The 20,437-nt window shown below is 36.4% G+C and overlaps 1 protein-coding gene across 1 annotated transcript in view; it reads right to left on the bottom strand.

Annotated features, from left to right (window-relative positions):
* Positions 1-20,437, bottom strand: part of Ets96B (ETS variant transcription factor Ets96B) — a 332,448-nt gene that overhangs the window by 252,360 nt on the left and 59,651 nt on the right. Inside the window, exon 2 of the mRNA XM_081735103.1 lies at positions 8,889-9,039. Within this exon, the coding sequence (XP_081591229.1) occupies positions 8,889-9,039 (151 nt within the window). The remainder of the gene's footprint in view (positions 1-8,888; positions 9,040-20,437) is intronic.

The raw sequence follows: 20,437 nt of genomic DNA, 5'->3' as shown, positions 1-20,437 counted from the left end.
ACACATTATACTGCACTCATCCTGAAATTTTTCTAGGAAAGAAGTAGCATTTTCATTACATTTACCACTAAACTTACTCATAGCACGTATTTCGCTCATCTTTACACTTAACTTTACATTCCTTTCACCATTTCGTTTTCGTGTTGAGTGATAATTTCTACCTACTGCGTTATGCGTGGTTCCACCATCTCTTTTCCGCCCATCTGTATTCCTTGGATGGATTCTTTCCAAAATAATGTCCTCATCGGATGGATTACTTGAAGAAGAGATAACGTAAGGTCCACGTCGATCTGCTGCGGGTGAATGCGAGGGCATCTCTTGTGAACAAGGGAACTCCAAACGATCATTAACCATGTTGTTGTGGTATGCGTTGTCCTTAATCTGTAACGTCCTAATTTCCTCTTGTAAGGTAGATATCAATTGAGTATTTGCACGTATTTGGTTAGAATTATCAGTGACCTGAATCTTTTGCTGACGAACAGAAGATTCTATTACTTCCAAATCCTTTTTTACACAATTGACTTCTTGGATTACATGGTTGTAATTATCCTGGCAATCTTCAGATAATCTTTTTAGCTTTTCATCAAACTGTAATGTGATGTCTCTCACCGCCTGGATAACAGATTGTTTCGTCTCTTCTGATTTTTGATCTATTTGCTCTAATCCTCTACTCAATTCTTCTGACTTTTGATCTATGTGCTCCAATCGTCTACTTAATTCTTCATATTGTCTACTTGATTCTTCGGATTTCTGCTGTACCGTCTGTTTTAATTCGTTGGACATCTGAGCCAAATTTTGCTTCATGGCTTGTTCCTGTCGCTGTAATGCCATTAAAATTTTGTCTTCTAATGTCAACATTTCGGGTGTAATGGGAGCTATATTTTGCTCGTTGTTAACACTGTCGATAATTTCATTCTCTACTATCTCACCGATCATAATTTTTCTTGTGATTATTCTGCCACTTCTGAGAATAGTTGAGTTCGTATTCATGAACCTTCTTACAGAGGTAAATTCACCCTTACTTTAGACTTCGGGATATGAATTTACAAGAATCCCGGGTGAGGTAAACCAAAAATTTTACAACGACTCACCAAAGGTAGTCGTCAACCCTGGTTCGGCTAATAATATAAGTAAATCTTTAGTGGCAGTAATCGTTTACACCTTAAATTATCTTCCGTAATTATATTCACTAGTATTATCACCTTTTCTACGGAAATAACTATACAATAATAATGTATATTTCTTACATCTTAAAAACATTCTTCTTTTGTTATTTTTAAGTAACATTATATCAGGTATAGTGCTTGTGTAGAAGCACTTTCTGCCCAAGATACAGGTAATTATCGACCGATACAAAGTATCTCGTTGTACGTTTCATGTAAGGAATCATCTTCCAAAGTTTTTACGGTGAAGTTACCTACCATCCAATATAATTAGCTCACAATGCCTTCGGCGCAAGAGACCTGGGTTCTATTTTCAGTGGGAGTTGATGTGGCTCGGATCCCACGTTAAGCTATATGTCTACGGCTGACATAGTCTTGGTGGCAGAAATGTAATGAAGGGTATACGGCGTACTCACCTAATACTTTTATAGTTAGAGAATACTCACTTTAAATCAAATATGTAGTGGAGGATATAAAGGTGGGTATGTGCTATTTTTCTGAAAACGGTCGAGCGAATGCCTCCAAAAAAATTAGCAGTACATTGCTGCTCGGTGTCAAAAGGGGCACTAAACTCAAAATCAACCTCAAAACAAATGAGTAATCCATTGGAAAATTCATTTCAGTACCAAAATGTAGACTCGCTGTTATCCTATGCCGAATATGAATTTGTTAAGCACATATCCACGAGAAAGTTTCAAAATGTGTATGAAGTTCGGTAAATCTGAATTTCCGTGAAATCCCGTGATTGCTCCCTACCTTAAACTTGCCCTACATGACTTGACAATTGACTAGTCTTTACTTATTGGAATTTTATAATTAATTATGTGAATTACAAGTGTAACTCATATATGTGTTTACGGCTTTAGTTCAAAAATATTAATATGCTAAATGATTTTTGCTAAATACTTTCAGAAAAAAAAGTTTTGTAACTATAATTCAGGTGTTAAGTTCGAAAACTGTAAAATGCATTAAGAAAGTATTTTATTTTTTCTTCATAATAATTTGTATATGAATGTGACTGGTTACGCACAATGATTAAAAAAATCTACTACGGAGCCCCCTCGTCCTTGAAAGAATACGAGTTAGTGTATTTCCCGCGATTAGCAACGAATTCTTCCCATTTTTGCTTGTTTGTAGCGAGTGCATACGCATAATCAGTACTCAGCTTAGAAGCTTCATCGCATTTTCTCTCCTCTCGCCCGCTGCTGCATGAAATTAGGTATATAACAATTGTATTTAGTCACAGTAAAAGTATGGTTACACTGTACGCAATTGTAGACGTTTAAACTATTGCGATACATTCTAATGTAAGGAAGAGCCAAGCCAAAACACGTGAACAGAGGGTAACATCAAGCATCACGACTTACGTTATCTCTTGAGGACATCAATCAGGGCTGAAGACTCCATATAAAAAGAGCAAATTTTTTTGTTTGGTCGCTTTTCATTTGCATACAGAAATAAACGTCTATAATTGTCCTTTTTATAATTTGTTTTCATGTTAATTGGCAAGGCACGTGACTTTGTGACTAGATTAGAGAGTTTCCCCTGTATTAAAGATAGAACTTTTAGAGTCAGCCAATTTAGGAAGATGAATCTCAATATATAAACTCCATATTAAAATAAGTAGATACGTGTTCTAGCGTTTGGAAAATTTCCGTTCTCAAGAATTCTGCCATTATTGGGAAGTCACTTGCCTCAACTGAGAAGTTTCCATGCTCCACGGTCTTTTCATAACCACTTTGTCTTCACGTACGATTTTTCTGTTTTTATATCGTCCATCAATTGTACTCTCCTTCGCCCCTCTCTCTCTTTCCTGCCATTATCTCAATAATACACAAAACTGTATTCTCTCCCACCATTTCTAACACCCTCTCATTTATTTTCTGCTGTACTCAATTCTTCTCCACACCCACACTTCGAAAGCTTCCAGTCGCTTTTTTTTTAAGTTTTGCTTTTGTGTAATGTCCATGTCTCTGTCCTATACAGTACAATATTCCATACGAAGTATTTTATGAATCTTTTTGTTAACTCTTTATTCAAGGTCTCGCAAAATAGACTTTCTTCCTCCTAAAAGCTTCTTTCGCCATTCCTATTCTTGCTTTTATTTCACGTTCACACTTCATATTATCACTAACAATACTATCCAGGTATCGAAAACTAGTCACCTGTTCTATTTTATCCACTCCTATTTCTATATTTGACACCGTCCGAATTGTTCCAATGTCCTAAGGTAAGAGGGGAATTTTCTATCATTTATTTACTACATTGAAATTGAAGTTGTTTGTTTTTTGTGGTCGCGGGAAAATGGCTGGACAGCCTGAAATGAATTTTAAAACATAGTAATTACTTCGAGCTAGACTTTTATCGTGTCACTTTGATTAAGGGATCCTTTCTACCTTTAAAAAATAAGAACCGGCACTCTTACTAGTATTGCAAAAAATCCAATAAATTCTTGGACAAAATACAAATAAACAAACAAAATCATAGAAATTTTAGGAAAATCTGCGAGAAAACGAGAAAAAGTTAATCAAACTTTCAAACAACGAGTGGAATGAAGACTGGATAAAGAGTTAAAATAAAGGAAAGCTAGAAGAAAATACATACCAAGTTTGGAGCTCAACGAAAAATTGATCGTATGGGAACAGAAACAACGGATTCTTATCAGCACATGGTCCATTTAAAAGAAATTTTAAAAGACTAAAGACAGCGAAAAACGACATACGTGATTGAGGAAATGTATACAATCCTATGGAATTGCGACACTTGATCGTTTCTGAACAAATTAAACTAGAAAGGGATAAACTAAGGGAAAAGACCATTAATGAGATTTTACTACAAACATCAGCATTGGAAAGACTAGAGACTGTAATAAGTCATGTAATCTATAGAGCATGAGACAAGAGAAGAAAAATTAGAGTAATTGCCTACTGACAGATTAAATAATTAAATAAATCCGAAAATAACGATAAATAGTTCTGATGATTATCAAGAACTAGAAATGTACTGACGTTTATAACTATTAGTGTTATAGTGAATTAGTGTTTGTGATGTGTATTGTAATTCAGTAGTGTTGAACGTCAGTAAAACTGCATAAGTGCAAAAGTGGTGGCAATTAATCGATGAAGATGAAAAAGTGACAAACCAAAGGGAAGTGAAGTGAACTGAATAATATGGAAAGTTATATCAGAAGTGTGAAATGATAAAAATGTATAATGCAAATAAAAAGCGAATAAACCAAGTGAAAACTCAAGCTTAAAAAATGCAGGGAATAGGTAAAAGTATAGTGAATAGTGAACGGTGTAAATCAGCGAAGAAAAGTTAAAAGAAAGAAAGAAAGAACAGGTGAAAACCTAGGTGAAAGAAGCAAACAAATGGAAAATCAGAATACAAAATATGAAGTACGAAGAGAAATCGGGAAACTTAGAAAGGAGAGAAACCGTGACAAACATAATAAAATAGAAAAGAAAACAACTCATCCAAACAGGAGAAATGATACCCAGAAAATAAAAGGGAAAAATACAAGAAAAAAACAAAGACGTAAGATAATGACTGATATAAGGTCCAAACACTACGCAATAATGTATGTATTAATTGTTTTCAGTTTAATGTCCCCTTCAACATTGAGGCTATATGACACGTGGACCCACAGCTTAACGTGGGATCTGAACTACATGACCTCCCGCCGGGAATCGAAGCGGGGTCTTCCACACCAAAGACGTGTATGCTATCCACATAGTCACAAGAGAGCTCAATGTCTGTATTCTTTATGTGTTTTCTTTATGTAATGTGTTGTGGTTGTAGTAGAGGAAATTAAATAAAATAAATTCGAAAATTAAATAAAATAAAAATAATAATTTAGAAAAAGATAAAAGGGCATCTTTAAACAAATCAGGTAACGTGCTAAGGGAAAGTGCCTCGTCCCCAACTAAAGGGAAATATAACGAAAGAGAGAGTAATAAACTGAGAGATAGTAGCGTCTGGTTTATAATAAGCGCTGTGGTTATAGGCAACAGCAAGAGGAATGTAGGCTTAAATAAAATAAAAGATCCTAAGAGACAAGAAAGGTTTCAAAATTTATTTGAAAAACGTAGAATTTCACAATCCTCTCAAGTAGAAAGATGGCACGTATGTAAACTCAACATTAAAGATAAGCAAGGGCGCCGATCCTGGGGGGGCCTCCCTAAAGCTCATGTGGGCCCCGTATTATACTTATGAATATACAATATTTGACATAATTTGAATGCAATTTGTCTTAAAATCCTCATATATATACCTTCTGCATCTGAATGCCCCCCCCCCCAAATTTATAGAGAAATCGGCGCCCTTCAAGAGAAGAAGACCAATTTCTAAAACTATTCTTGCCACACTGAAACCACGTTATCCGCTGTTTCTGACTGTGACAGGAGAAACCATTGAACCTAGGGCTGCGCACGAGACAAGATTTGTGGCTGTCTCGTCTCGAAAATGTGCTGTAAAAGTGATGTCTCGACTCGAAAAATATATATTTCTCTATTGGAAGAGCCTTGTCTCGACTCGAATTCTGTCAGGAAAATCCTGTCTCGACTCGTCTCGTGCGCATCACTAATTGAACCGTTTGAAATAGCTTTTGGAACCTGCATCACGATGAGTTTTAGACTTCCAAACTATTCAATGTTTAAGTGTTAGAAGTATCATAGAACGGCTTTGTTCGTCCGTCCGTCCATCTGTTGGCAAGTATCAGAGCAAAAACGCTCAGAGATATCGAGATACAGTTTTGTGCAATCGATTCAGCGTGCAAAGAATATGTTCCACCTTCTTTATTAACTCTCTATATATTGTATTCGGAAGTAGTAACTATTTTCGGTTATTACACTATAGAACAAAAATGGTATTAGATAGGGACCAGCGGTTTTCTCAAAACAACTCAGTCTTAACAGAACATACCATCATAACCTGCAACACTCTACCAATGCCGGAAGTGGTTGAAATGTGCTACTTTTATTCCGCCTTCCCCATTAACACTCTATTTAATTCGGAAGTGGTTCAAATTAACGATTTCCGATTTCAAAATTTACCGCCATAGAACAAAAATGATCACATGTGGCGTAAAGCGTTTTCTGCCATCCATTTAGAGTGTGAAGAGAACATACAATCACAACCCGCAACACTCTACCAGATCCGGATGTGGTGGAAATCTCGTACTTCCGATTTCAATACTGATTTCCGCAGAGCAAAAACAGTAAGAGATATCGATATACAGGTTTTTGGAACCAATTTATATTTCTTCATTGCATCAAGAGAAAAAAAATACCTCAAAATTGAGCTCTTTTACCTCAAATAGTTTACGATTAATGATACTTTACTGAACTCTCCTACATCTGAAACAACAGTCATTATCAAGGTAATTAAAATTTTGAGTGCAATGCGAAAGTCAAAAATTATAAATTGTAACATTAATTTACAAATTTCATTGTGAAGAAGACATGAGAGTCTTTTTATTTTCTGTTGACTTGGTCAGATCGGGGAAGGTAACTGCACATACTGACTTAAGCATTTGTTTTTCTTTCAATCTTGTCACTCACATTATTACTAGGGATGGCCAGAACCGGTTCCTGTTGGAACCGGTTTTCGGGTCTGAACGGATCCGGTTCTAGAAGATCCGGTTCCGGAACCGGTTTTTGGATCCAGGTCTAGAACCGGTTCTTCAGACCCAGGTCTGGAACCGGTTCTTCGGATCCAGGTTTAGAACCGGTTCTTCGGATCCACGTCTGGAACCGGTTCTCAAGATTCACGTCTGGAACCGGTTCTCAAGATCCGGTTCTGAAACCGGGTTTTCGGATCCAGGTCTAGAACCGAAACTTTGAGACGATCCCTACGTTAAACCCGAGCTGCTGGAAGGCTGTGAACAGTGTGCTAGATGAAATGGTGAAAGCGACAGGCAGGCGCCCAGGCGGCGGCCGCTTGTCTCATTTTGCTAAATAAACTGGGTAACTGGCAGGCAAACTCAATGGTTAAAGAGGCAAACTGGCTAACTCATTTGGCTAAACACCCACTGGGTGGACAAAAAAAAAAAAAAAAAACTGGTGGCCCAAAAATTTTTTTCTGGGGGCACAAGAGAGTCTGGGCGGGGAGGGCACAAGCGCATGGTCTTCTTTGCAGTGTTTTGAAGGTGAAATTTGTGCCTCCTTTACGGGTCTCTGGGGGCTTTCGTATCCAGGTCTAGAACCGGTTCCTAAGATCCGGTTCTGGAACCGGGTTTTCAGATCCAGATCTGGAGCCGGTTCCTAAGATCCGGTTCTGGAACCGGGTTTTCGAAGCCAAGTCTGGAACCGGTTTTTAAGATCCGGTTCTGGAACCGGGTTTTCGGATCCAGGTCTGGAACCGGTTCCTAAGATCCGGTTCTGGAACCGGGTTTTCGGATCCAGGTCCGGAACCGGTTCCAGAACCGGTTCTGAAAATCGGATCTCCGAGAACCGGTTCCTCGCGGAACCGGTTCCGTCGGAACCGGAACTTTGTGGCCATCCCTAATTATTACCATAGGTTGTAAGTAGCTTTTTGATTGCATCACTATCATCCAAGGTGTTTGTTCTGAGAATGGCTACAAATGTATCTCTTTAATTTGCATCGAGAATCCATCTGAGATACGATATTGAAAAAAATGAAAATGAAATGAACTCTTTAAGTTTTACGTCCCACGCTTATGCCAGTTAAAGGAGACGGTGATGATGAGAGATGACTGAAATGGTGGAATGAAGAAAGTGGGAGGAAACGGTAGAACCCCGAGAAAACCCACGAGCACGGTGTTTGTCCACCACAAAGTTCACTTGGCGTGGGCTGGGATCGAACCCGGGACCCCAAGCACCAGAGGTGAACGCTTTACCATGAGCCACCGCGCCCCCTGAGATACGATATTGTGTACGATTATATATATATTAAAAATCAATACCTTAAATATATTGTTCTCAAAGTCTTTCAGATACTCCACCGCTAACACAATAAGATTTCATCGAAATAAACCTTCCTATCCTTTTCAACCTTGTTTAAGAAAACAGCATTAATCCCAATGTTTGAGGGTTTCTTCTTAGTTCCCATATATCTCTTACATCCTCATTTATGGTAGGTAATCTTGAGAGCTTTAACGTTGTTTATACAGTATCAAAGGAGTTATATCTCAGCTGTTATATCGTGACCAACAACACCAAAATCGAATTGTGGCAATCGACACCGTGCGCTAAATCTTAATAATATCATGAGTGAAAACAGAAAATTCTTTTTTTCTTGTGAAAAAATCAAATCAATTTTCTTGAAATTTGTAACAGTGCTCCAGTAGATTGATTAGGATTAGGAATTAGATTTCTGGGCTTTCGGCATCTATAGTCATGTTAGTCCGTCACATATGAGGGATGACGTCCCTCAACAATCTCACTGTCCAGGAAATTGGGAAGGAGGGAAGCGGTCTGGAACAATTATGTTAGGTACCATCCCGGCATTGGCCTGGTGTGAATGAGGAAAACCCAGGAAAAATCTTACTCAGTATAGCTGACCTGAGAAAGGTGTTACATCTTTCCGACTGAGCGTCCCCACCAGGAATCGAATGCGGGACCATTCGTACCAAAGGCGAGAGCACTACCCCTGACTATGTGACGCGGGGCTAAGACTTAGTAGACCAAGAAATTCTCCTTATAATATCTATATTTATTTTTTTTTAAAAAAAATCACATTTGGATTTTTTAAAAAAAAACTTACCTTCTGACTGATGTCCCGATGACGAACGTTTCTCCTGTGTCCTGTCCGTAGCTTGTAGTGGGAAAAACCCATTGCTATTAGTATTATTGTTGTTGCTGGTGGTGGTGGTTTTAGTAAGTCTGTCCGTATCGTGAGCAACAAAGGCAGAGTTCTAGCGAAAAGAAATTAAGAAAATACAAAGTCAAGATGTTCCTATCCAATAAGCTTGCTATTAATAATACTTATTTTAACATGACAAACACAATACAAGTAGAGTGTTTTAAGTGTTACCATGGTACGAAATTTTATTGTTTGTTCTGTTGAAAAGAAATTGTTTCTTTTTTTTCAACATAATTATTGCTTGGTAACTTAAATTAAAATAACCAATACCTTATAATTACGATTACAGGTTATTATTAAAATAAGAACATCTTTTCTGTTAGTAATCATAATGGACAGCTTATAAGGAAATTGGTGTTACTTGTAGTATGAGTAGATGGTGACAAGCTGAGACCGCATCTGCATAAGCAACTTAACTGACACTAACAATTTAAATGAGATGAATAAGTTTAACCATCATCATCAATATTGATGAAGATAATTGTAATGATAACAAATTATATAATACTTCTAGCAGAACACTCATTCTTCGCACGAAGAAAATACGTTTCATTTTAGACATAAAGGGTTGAATTTGGATTTAAGCGGCATCGGAAGTGTCACTATGGATTCGACACTAATATCGGTCATTTTCAGTCAATTTTAAATATCTCATCCCCCTCCCCTAAGTTCTACCGTCAAAGTGAAATGATAGAAACCATTCCACACCCGAACCGCATCATCTATATTGAAAATTTGATCGAGATCGGTTGAGTGGTGGCGGTACAGGCGCGGATTCAAGGGAGGGGCTATAGGGGCTATAACTCCCCTTGACGTTCAGGTATATATTGGATAAAATGGGCTTGAATCCTGTTCTACACTGGATAAAGCGGCAAACTATGATTTAGCCCCTGGATTCACCTATATATATATATATATATATATATATATATATATATATATATATATATATATATATATGTGTGTGTGTGTGTGTGTGTGTGTGTGTGTGTGTGTGTGTATAAGCGATTAGCCCTCCAAACAAGTTTAAAAAATGAGACACATACTAGTTAGTAGAACTCGTTGAGCTGAACAAAATACGAGTGCAAAATTTCACGCGTCGTTTTCGAGAAAATCGATAAAAGTGAACCATTTTGTAACTCTAAAAAATATATGCTGTTCAAGAACTATGCCATCTATTAACATAAAATTCACTTAATTTTTAGTTCAGCGTCCCTTTTAGCAGCGAGGCTATATGAGATGTGGACCTACAGCTTAACGTAGAATCTGAACCACATGAGCTCAAAGCCGGGCCTCCCACGCCAAAGGCGCATACGCTAGCTGCTTAGCCACAAGGAGCTCTAAGATGAAATTGATACGCATGATATATGTTTGCATGAAGTTTTCTATTATAATCTTAGTAAGATGATAGTACATAGTATGGTCAAGAAGATGTAGCCCAAAGATCATTCTATCTGAAATTTTAATTTTTGTTTAATTAGAATACTGTCTACGTGTGCTACGTGTGAAATTTCGAGAAAATGAAACAAAATGAATTTTTTATGGAGCTGTATCGTTTGTTGCCAATAACTATTGACAGTTCTTATTCTGGTGAGAGATTGTTTATTTATCGTATAAGGAAAATGATATGTGCCGAACCAGCAAATTACACAAACATCCAGATCAGGGCTGTCATCAAATTATATTTAAGTATTATGATTATTATGATTATTATTCTACCAAATAAAAATCACCAATGAAAATTCATGAAGAAATCAGTGAAACACTACGGGACTCTCCTCCATTATAGGGTATATACAGCAATAAATAAGTAGGCGGCACAGTTTATACGTGGCGATTTCTCAACAGATGATGCTCCAAGTAAAAGAAGACTAAAATCAGAGACTGTCCACGAAATCGTGAATGAAATTCATAATATTATTTTTGTTAATCGCAGAATCTCAGCAAAATGTGTGGCAGAGATTGTGGTCATTTCTCGGGAATGCATCGCTAGCATGATTCATAACGATTTACGCATGCGCAAGCTCTCGGCAAAATGGATTCCTAAAAATCTATCAACAGATCAAAAGGAGTGAAAGAATAAGGGTATAAAGGAAAGTCATCTCCCATTTTAACTGCAATACTGACCAATTTCAATTATGAATAGTAACTATGAACGAAACATGGTTGAACCTCTACGATCATCAAACGAAACAGCAGTCAATCGAGTGGCAGCACTCAGGTTCCTCTCACCCTGAGAAGTTCAAGAGATAAAATTCGGCTGGAAAAGTGTTTGCAACATTCTCCTGGGATAAGGATGAAGTCGTACCCAAGGATCAGGCCTTTACTGTAGGCTATTACTCACATTACTCACATTACTCTGCATTACTCACAAAACTGATAGGCAAATTGAAAATGTAACGTCGCGAAAAAGGAAAAGGAATTGTTTCTTCAGGTCAGTCGCCTGCCCATCGAACACTGCAAACACAACTGACGTTGCATGATCCAGTGCTTCAATGTGTAGATTATCCTTCTTATTCCCCAGATCTAGCTCAGTCAGACTATTACCTTTTCCAATTTACCAATAATATTTGAAAGGACGCCATTTTGGATTTGATAAGGATGCAATTAGTGCTACGGAACAGTGCTGCGAGGAACAGTCTACAGATTTTTTAAAACTGGTCGTAAAAATTGGAGCACCGTGCGAGTAAGCTTATTAAATTTCCGGGGACATGTAGAATAACTGTAAAATTTCGTCATTTCACTTGTACTCCTTCTTGGTTGGACTAAGAACTTTTCAGGAGCCCTCGTATTAATATCACTCGCAGTAACAAGGAATGAATTGCGAAAGGAAAACTGCGTTTGAACCTCACATCAGAATTTAAAAAATATTTTCAAAGTGATAAATCATTGCAGGTTTCAAAGTTGAGGTGGCGGAATTTTGCGACAGTCCCGAAAGCGGTTTCTCTGCCACTGATTCGAAGATAATTTACTAAGAAAAATGTAATAAATTGTACAGAACATTATTATGTAATAATCAAACAACAATACCTGTTCTTTTTGCCTCTCAGTGTTTATAACTATTTGTTCCATAGCATACATCTACGCTTCGACTTTATGCCCATTCAGCTCACACTGTTTTCAAAATTTCTGAGGAGTTCTTTTATTAACATCCTGTAGATAAGAAAACAGTTGAACTCAATGTAACAATCTCTTTAAGAAGGTGTTAAAAGAACATCCTTACAAAGAGAGATTTCTTCCAGTTGTTTCTTTTTATTGTCTCTTCTCTTTTATCTGGTAAAACCGTTCGTTAAGGTAATTGAAGCCAGAGCTGTATAGAGAAGACGTTATATGTAGGTTAGGAGAGAAGAGGAGAATGGAAAAACGTAAAGGCATGTGACGAAGATGCTTAAGACCCAAGGAGTCACCAGTGTAATGGAAGCGCAGTAGAGATGGGGTTCCGCAGGGGGCCACCATAGGGGTAGTGTCTAACACAAAAGAACCTTGAAAAAGAAGGGGAAGACAACGCACACATATACAATGACAAGGAGGAGGGAGTATAGAGTCAAGTAGTGTACCGAAAAAGCCACATATTCACCCACAGATTCAGTCGCGAAACGGAGGGTGAAAATCTCTGTTCTTATAAAGAAGTTAGTTCAATGGAAAGATGAGAGATGACTTAATACAATGCGTGGACGCTCTAATAAATGATTATAATACAATATTACTTGTAGGTAATCGATTCGTAATTTCAGTAAAGCGACTTTTTTTAAAAAAAAAATAATCAATAGAATCGCTAATTTGCTGGAAAAGACGAAGTCAGTCCAGCTTGATATGCTCGTAAGGTTAGTATGGATAACAACACATGTCTAGTCATTCTTGATTTCTAAATGACTTCCAACCAGATGTTCTTGATTCTCCATTTAATACTCTGCAAACATACCTAAATGTCATAAAGTTATGAAATGAAATCTTTGAGTTTTACGTCCCACGGTTATGCCGGTTAGGGTAAAGGAGACGGTGATGATGAGTAATGAATAAAATGGTGGAATAAAGGAAGTGGGAGGAAACGATAGAACCCCTGAGGAAACCCACGCACACGGTGTTTGTCCACCACAAAGTTCACTTGGTGGGGGCTGGGATCGAACCCGGGACCCCAAGCACCAGAGGTGAGCGCTCTACCACTGAGCCACCCCGGCCCCATCATAAAGTTATTTAGTAGGGAACGTCTAATACTGGGGATGCACTCTCTTTTCTGGATGTGAACTTTAATCGCACTGTGTAGAAACGTGATGATATTTTTATTTTGCCATTTTAATAGCTAAGACGTATATTCAGTAAATTTGAATAATAATAATAATAATAATAATAATAATAATAATAATAATAATAATAATAATAATAATAATAATAATAATAATAATAATAATAATAATAAAGTATAATCTCTAGTTAAACTTCGAAACTATGTTATGCATGTATCAGAAGTGTTATAGGACGGGTTTGTTCGTTCGTCCGTTCTTCTGTCGACAGCTATCAGAGTAAAAACCAAGAAATATTAAAAAAACGGTTTTCTTTAATCGATTCAGTGTGAAAAGAATAGGTTCCATCTCCTCTCTTAACTCTCTGTACAAACCGGAAGTTGTTCAGATTAACCATTTCCGGTTTCAACCTTTATCACCATAGAATACAAGTGGCAATAGCGACAAACGGTTTTCTACAGTCGGTTCAGTGTCTCAAGGGAATGTGTCATTAGTACCCGCAATACTCTACTAAAACAGGAAGTAGTTGAAAGCTACTAGTACTTCCACTTTCAACATGAATTTCAAAAAGCAAAAACTGTAAGAGATTATCTAGAAGCTGTTTCTTGCAATTGATTCAGTGTCCCAAGACTAGATACCTTCTCATACATAAACCCTGTTTTCAAACTAATAGTGGTAGGAATCAAGCAGCCGTTTTCAGTATCTACGTTTGCCGCCATATATTAAAAACGCTAATAGATGTCAAAAAGCTGTTTTCTTTCTACCACATTAGTGTTCCAAGAATAAATTCTGTCATCTCCGTTAACTTTCTATTCAAACCGTAAGTGGAAGAAATCAACCGTTTTCGAGCTCAATGTTGGTCGTCATAGAACAAAAACGGTAATAGATAGCGAGGAGCTGTTTTTTTCTTGCAATCGTGTTAGTATCTGCAGAGAATATACCACTACCAACCGCAACAGTCTACCAATACCAGAAATGGTTAACATTTATTAGTACTTCCAGTTTCAATACGTATTTTCAAAGAGCAAAAATGGTAAAAGATGTCGAAAAGTTTTTTTTTTATGACCTAGCTTCTGCGTCCCAAGAATGAGTTTCTTCTCGACTTTTATCTATCTGTTAAAACCGGAAATGGTGAAAATTTGAGATTTTCGGATACAACACTGATCGCATAATGAATAAAATGGAAATAGATAGCGACATGCATTTAAAAAAAAATCAGTATGAATTCAGTACCGCAAGAATGTTTCACTTCTGAATTCATTCCTCCATTGCAACCGAAAGTGATACGCATCAATTAGCACTTCCGATTTCAAATAGTAATCTCCATAAAGCGAAAACAGTATGAGATTGCGAGTAATAGCTTTCCCATATGGATTCAGCTTCCAAGGAACAGTTTCTATCTTAGAATCGTATTCCTCTATTGCAACCAGTAGTTATAACTACAATACTTCAAGTTTGAGTGTTGAATATGCATAATTTGGAAGACTACTGTAGTTTCACATTAACTTCTTAGTTAACGTAGGTTGCGCTCTGCCTACTTGGTATGTGACCCACTAACTCCAGATGCAACAAGGGTTGCATAACATTGCAGTTGCGCTAAAGAACCACGTGCTGAATTACGGGGAGGATTTATGATCACAGATGTAATACAACTTAAACGCTTAAATGTTATTTCTGAGTGGAACAAATGTTTGTATTATTGTTACATACTGATAGAATCTTATTCTATACTAAATAGTACATTGAGTGTGTCGCAGTCATCATTTGTAGAGTATGGAGGTGCTGATATTTCGTTTTGTTTCTTTAAATTGTAGAAGAAATTAAAATATTTATTCTGTTATATATATATATATATATATATATATATATATATATATATATATATATATATATATATATATATATATATATATATATATATATATATAAACTTTCCCAGTTTTACTTTCGAAAGATTTTTATCAAATGGTTTGATTTGATTTTGAATTTAGCGTCTTTTTCATCATCAAAGATATAATATGAGACGTGGGCCTACAACTTAACTTGGGATCCGAACCACATGAACTCTTGTCAGGAATCGAACCCGGATCTCCCACACCAAGGGCTAACCGTTTAGCCAAGTTTTTATCAAATGAAAGAAATACGTATTACCAACTGTTTTAAATAGATTCTGATGTTAAGATTTGAACATTTCCCCAGAGCATTCGAACCATACATTGCTGTTTGGTTCAGAATTTTGTTCAGCCATATTGGTTTTCAGATGGCGATATTTTGAACAGTTTAATGCTTTTCGTACACGTCTAGTGATACTGTACTTCCATAGTACAATTCGTTTTCCAGACACGAGTCGTTGACACATTGACATTTTGATCGGCCATATTGGGTTCAATACGTCAACGTCCGCAAAATTTCAAACCAATAGATGTGTAGTGTTCATACATATATCAATCTGCAAAACCTTAAGTCAATCTGCCCATGAGAAGTGGATGAGAGGTTGCTTGCAAAAGTCGATTGGCATGACCATCGGGCGGCCATATTGGATTTATCCTTTGCTGTCGGCCCGACATATTTCACCAGTATTCCTTCGTGGCCCTCCTCTATCTAAATATATACGCAGTTTTCGGATTCCCGATTCTTGGGAGAGAAATTTTACTTGTCAGGGAGGACCAAGGACCGAGCAACCCGGGTGACCGCCTGGGGCGCCAAAGTCAAGTGGCCGCTAAAGCGAGTCTCAAAAAGTAAATTTTATAACGTGTTTTCTATTGGCTTTTGAAATTTATATTCTTGTAAAGTAGCGTCAATTACATCTTTTTCCATTCTACCACGGAAGAAGAGTGTTTCATAGTAGCCCTACTAGGGGGGGGGAGGTTGTATCGACAAATGGAGACATGGCATGTAGAAGAAAGAGTGGAGAGGGTTTATATTGATTTTAGCGATCCATGTTCTTGGTGAACTTTTCCCTGGCAATGAATGCTATTGGATTTTATATATCTAATATGTTACTCTTGTAAAATAGTAGTGGAGGCGGAACAATAGCTATACTCAGCACTTACTTTTGATTTCTTAGGAACAACATCGCCACCTAAACTGTCAACCTTTGTTGAAAGTAGTGTCTAAGAGATATTATTGTTTCGCTATGTAGGCCTACAGTTCTTGCCAAATCATTCATTTTGACAGTGTTTGTGAAATCGAATATACCAATCTACAACAACATACACTGAGAAAAATCCGGACAGCTGTATAGTGTACAAATATACGGAATCCTCTTGCTTACTACAGAAATCAGTATGAAGCATACGTTATCCATATGCTACATACGCACTGCCCTTAGGTATTACATTATGTCGTCGCAGGATGTCTGACATCTAACAGTTTCCCATATATCACATGCATATACTTATGTTACATTCCTTAGCTATCTGTTGTATATGCCCATTTGTATGTGAAATCCTGACTTCCTATATTGTTGCATACGGAAAGCACGTATAGATGGAATACTTGTATTGAAAATATAAAACATGCGTTTTCAGTTATAAGTCTCCTGTACGTTAAGCTCATAAACTACAGGAATTATGCATGTAACCTACCTTTTTAACTACGCCACCTGCAATCTTTTTTCTCAGTGTAGGAGGGGGTTAGAAGCGGCATTGCAAAAAAATAAAAATGAAAAAGAAAAAAGAAAAAGAAAAAAGAAATCAGCGACTACCTTTGACTTTTTATTTAGTTTTTCTTAAGTTTTGTTATACTATTAATTGTCAGCCTGATGCCGAAGGTTGGAAACTTAGGAAAACAATTTGTGTAAATTATTCTGGATTTTAAGGTACTGCACATATGGAAGAAAAAGATAGAGAGTCTTTCTCATAAAATTCCTTAAATTGACTTTGATATGTTTACTTACCGAAAGTTAGATGATTTCTAATACTTGATAAAACCTGTTATTAAGCTTTAGTCTTGTAAGAGTTTTCAGCTTTTGTACAAATTCATGAGATACGTTTTATGAATGCTATGGAACTTCAACTACTAGGACCTACATAAAAAGAGTTTTTATATTGTCGTGCGTAAAACACGTTCAACATATTTGAAATGTATTTATTGATATTTCATGTTATTAGAATAGATTGTTATATGGTAGAATGACTCCTGATGTTATTGACATATCAAAACAATTTACAACATAGCAGTAATCATGTCACCATTAGTAGTATTCAATAAATGCAGTTTGGTATTGTTTTTGTTCATATATATTGGTACATTAATAATAATAATAATAATAATAATAATAATAATAATAATAATAATAATAATAATAATAATAATAATAATAATAATAAACAGAATGTAATTAATACCATATGTTTAATTTAAGTACTAAATATTCCTATTACCATGTATTTGAGTATTAATTCTTTTTGGAAAATGGTTTTAAGATATTAAACTCACCTTAATAAAATGTAAAATATAGGCTAGGATTAGAGGGGGCACTAAAAAGAGACTTTGCCAGGATGAAAATTATACCTTGGTCCGCCCCTGTTCATACTGTGAAACTTAGGGAAAGAGGAATCATGACGTATACCTGTTTCTCATGGTTTGGACTGGAACCCCTAATGTTGGTGTCTGAAACAATGAATCCGATGCCTATCAACGAATTCTAGACAACTCTGCACTACTTATTCTTGAGCAACTATTCGGTAGTGGGCCGTTTAAGTTTCAATATGACAATGACAATGTCCATAAAGCGAACATCATCATAAAGAGATTGAGAAGATGAAGATACAAAATGTCCTACTGTCTGACCCAAAGTCTTAACAGGTTTGGAATTAGCTGAAGCACAGGTTGAAGGCCTTACCACAATGTCCCTAAACCACAATTTCATTTTTTGTCATTTTGTAGAAAGAATAAAGGACAATATCTGCGAAGTGTACCGCAACCTTATGGAAACTCTACCTTATGTCATGATCCTATCCCAGCGCCAGATGCATCCAAATCGAAGGGCATCTAGTGATTAATAGCAAAGTATTATACTTACGTATTCAGTAGTTGAAAATACACATTAGGTGTTATTTCTTTCCCGTAGCTTGTAGTATTTCAGTCACTAACGTTGACATTTTGTTTGTTTACTAACCGTCTGGACTACTCAATTTTCTTTATAGGTATTCATTTTCCATTTTAACGTTTTTCCTTCCAGCATATTTTTGTCTGTTCTTCAAGCTTCTACTTGGCTTCTAAATATTGATATGAAAATCGGAATCTTGGTAAGTAAAGATGTGATTACAGAATCTAGGCAAGTCGAGACTTTTTTGACCACTATTTTGTACTTTCTTCCATACCTGACTGATATCTATTTTCTATAATAATTTTTCTTCTTTTACGTTCCTGTGTTCCAGAAACGACATGAATGTGTCTTCGGTTGCTTGGAGTTCAATCTCCCTTTCTAATACTGAGCCTACAGAAGGTAGCTACAATTTAAAGTATAATATGAAACAATATGTACTTGAATGTGTGTCCGAAGCAACCTTCTCCATTGGGAATCAAACTCGGAACCATACGCACTGAAAACGTGTGTTAACCATTGGCCACAAAGAGGAACATCAATATTTCTTGTTTCCTTCTATGTCATCAAGTTCTTTCCTTCTCTTTCACCTTTTGTACAACGCGAGATTCTTCTGAATTCTTGCTTCTTTTTGATTCCCAGCTTCTCTCACTTTCCTCCTGGTTTCCTCACTTCTATTCTCTCTAATCTTTGGAGTTGAAGACCTCGGTTTGATTTCCAATTGGAATAACCAACAGGCGTATCTCCAAAGTTGCAATTTTGAGCTAAAACTATGATTTTACGAGATTCACCGATTGCTCCTCCTTCTAATCAACTTGAATCTCAGGAATGGAATCTCCGAGTCTCTGATTCTTAAAGATTCTTACAGCGATTGGTAGATCTAGTAAAAGCAGATAAAGTAAGGCCTGCTATACACTATAGAATAGATCATAGGAAATCTCTTACGACTGTTCCTAGAGTCAAAATCTCAACGTGTATTGCATTAGATCGCATGTCATTTCCTATGTTATGAACGATCCTATGAGATTTCTCTTGTTCAGAGCACGCTCTGTTTAGGAAAGAAAATTCGTAAGACTTCGATTTAAGCTATGTCAGGTGCGAAAAACTGAAAGCAAATTTGTTTTCCTCCCGCCAGCCGTATGTGAGTGAAAGAGCAAAAACACTCGAAAAAATGAAGAGCAGTGCAGGGACTGATGAGGTATGTTTTGCTAATTTATCTTCTGATTTTTATGCTTTTTTAGAGGTGTGCAATTTAACAATATGGCGCCTGGTTTAATATCAGTAGGATGTGAAGTGTAGTTACGTGTATGGCACAAAGAATAGGACTTCCTACGAGATATGTCGTAACATTTTTTCGGCAGATAAATCCTAAGATATTTCCTAGGACGCAATTTTTGAGGCACGCTTATTGGTTATTGCAACTATGATATGGTTCGAAGTAGACATTAGGCCCATGTTTATATTTACATTTAAATATAGTTAAAGATGAATATTTAAAACCGAATATTGCAATTTGGTGTTTACGCTATGTAAACAAGCAATCAGTACACTACTGTACATTTAAGTTAAATATTATACTGTACAGCAGTGCTGGGACCCATACAATTCTAAAGTTACGAATACTCTGTAAATACTGAAAAATTAAGTTATATACATGAATATAATACTTGAATGTGGATACGATTAACTACAACTTCCAACATTAAATACTTGCCAGGTATTCTTGAAGAAATTTGAGTCAAGGTATACCTTACACGTCCACAGAAAGAAACGTTCTTCTATATTTCTATATTTGAATCCCGTGGAAATTAATATTGTTCAATAATAGGACTGTATTCGATTATTAAAAGAGATTTGTGTTTTGCATACAAATTCTGATTGTAATCATTAAAATAATGGTAGTTGGTTAGTGAAGTACGTGTGTTTGGACTTTTTTTTTAATTTCTGGAACTTTTTTTTTTTCATTTATCCAATTTCATTCTTTACAAGGAACGAATAACAAGAAATATGAGAATATTTACGATGTACGCAAATATTTATACAACATCAAGGATTTGTGATCTTTTTGGAATGTTAATTCGCTTGAATTTTCTAGGAATCTTTGTTATAAAATAGTGGTACGCTGATGATAATAATTCACTGCAATTTCACTGACTGAA

Source organism: Thermobia domestica, chromosome 13, assembly GCF_964235325.1.
Source record: "Thermobia domestica chromosome 13, izTheDome1.hap1.1, whole genome shotgun sequence".
NCBI classification, from domain to species: domain Eukaryota; kingdom Metazoa; phylum Arthropoda; class Insecta; order Zygentoma; family Lepismatidae; genus Thermobia; species Thermobia domestica.
Note: the sequence above shows the minus strand (reverse complement) of the source record. Positions and strands in the feature narration are given on the sequence as shown.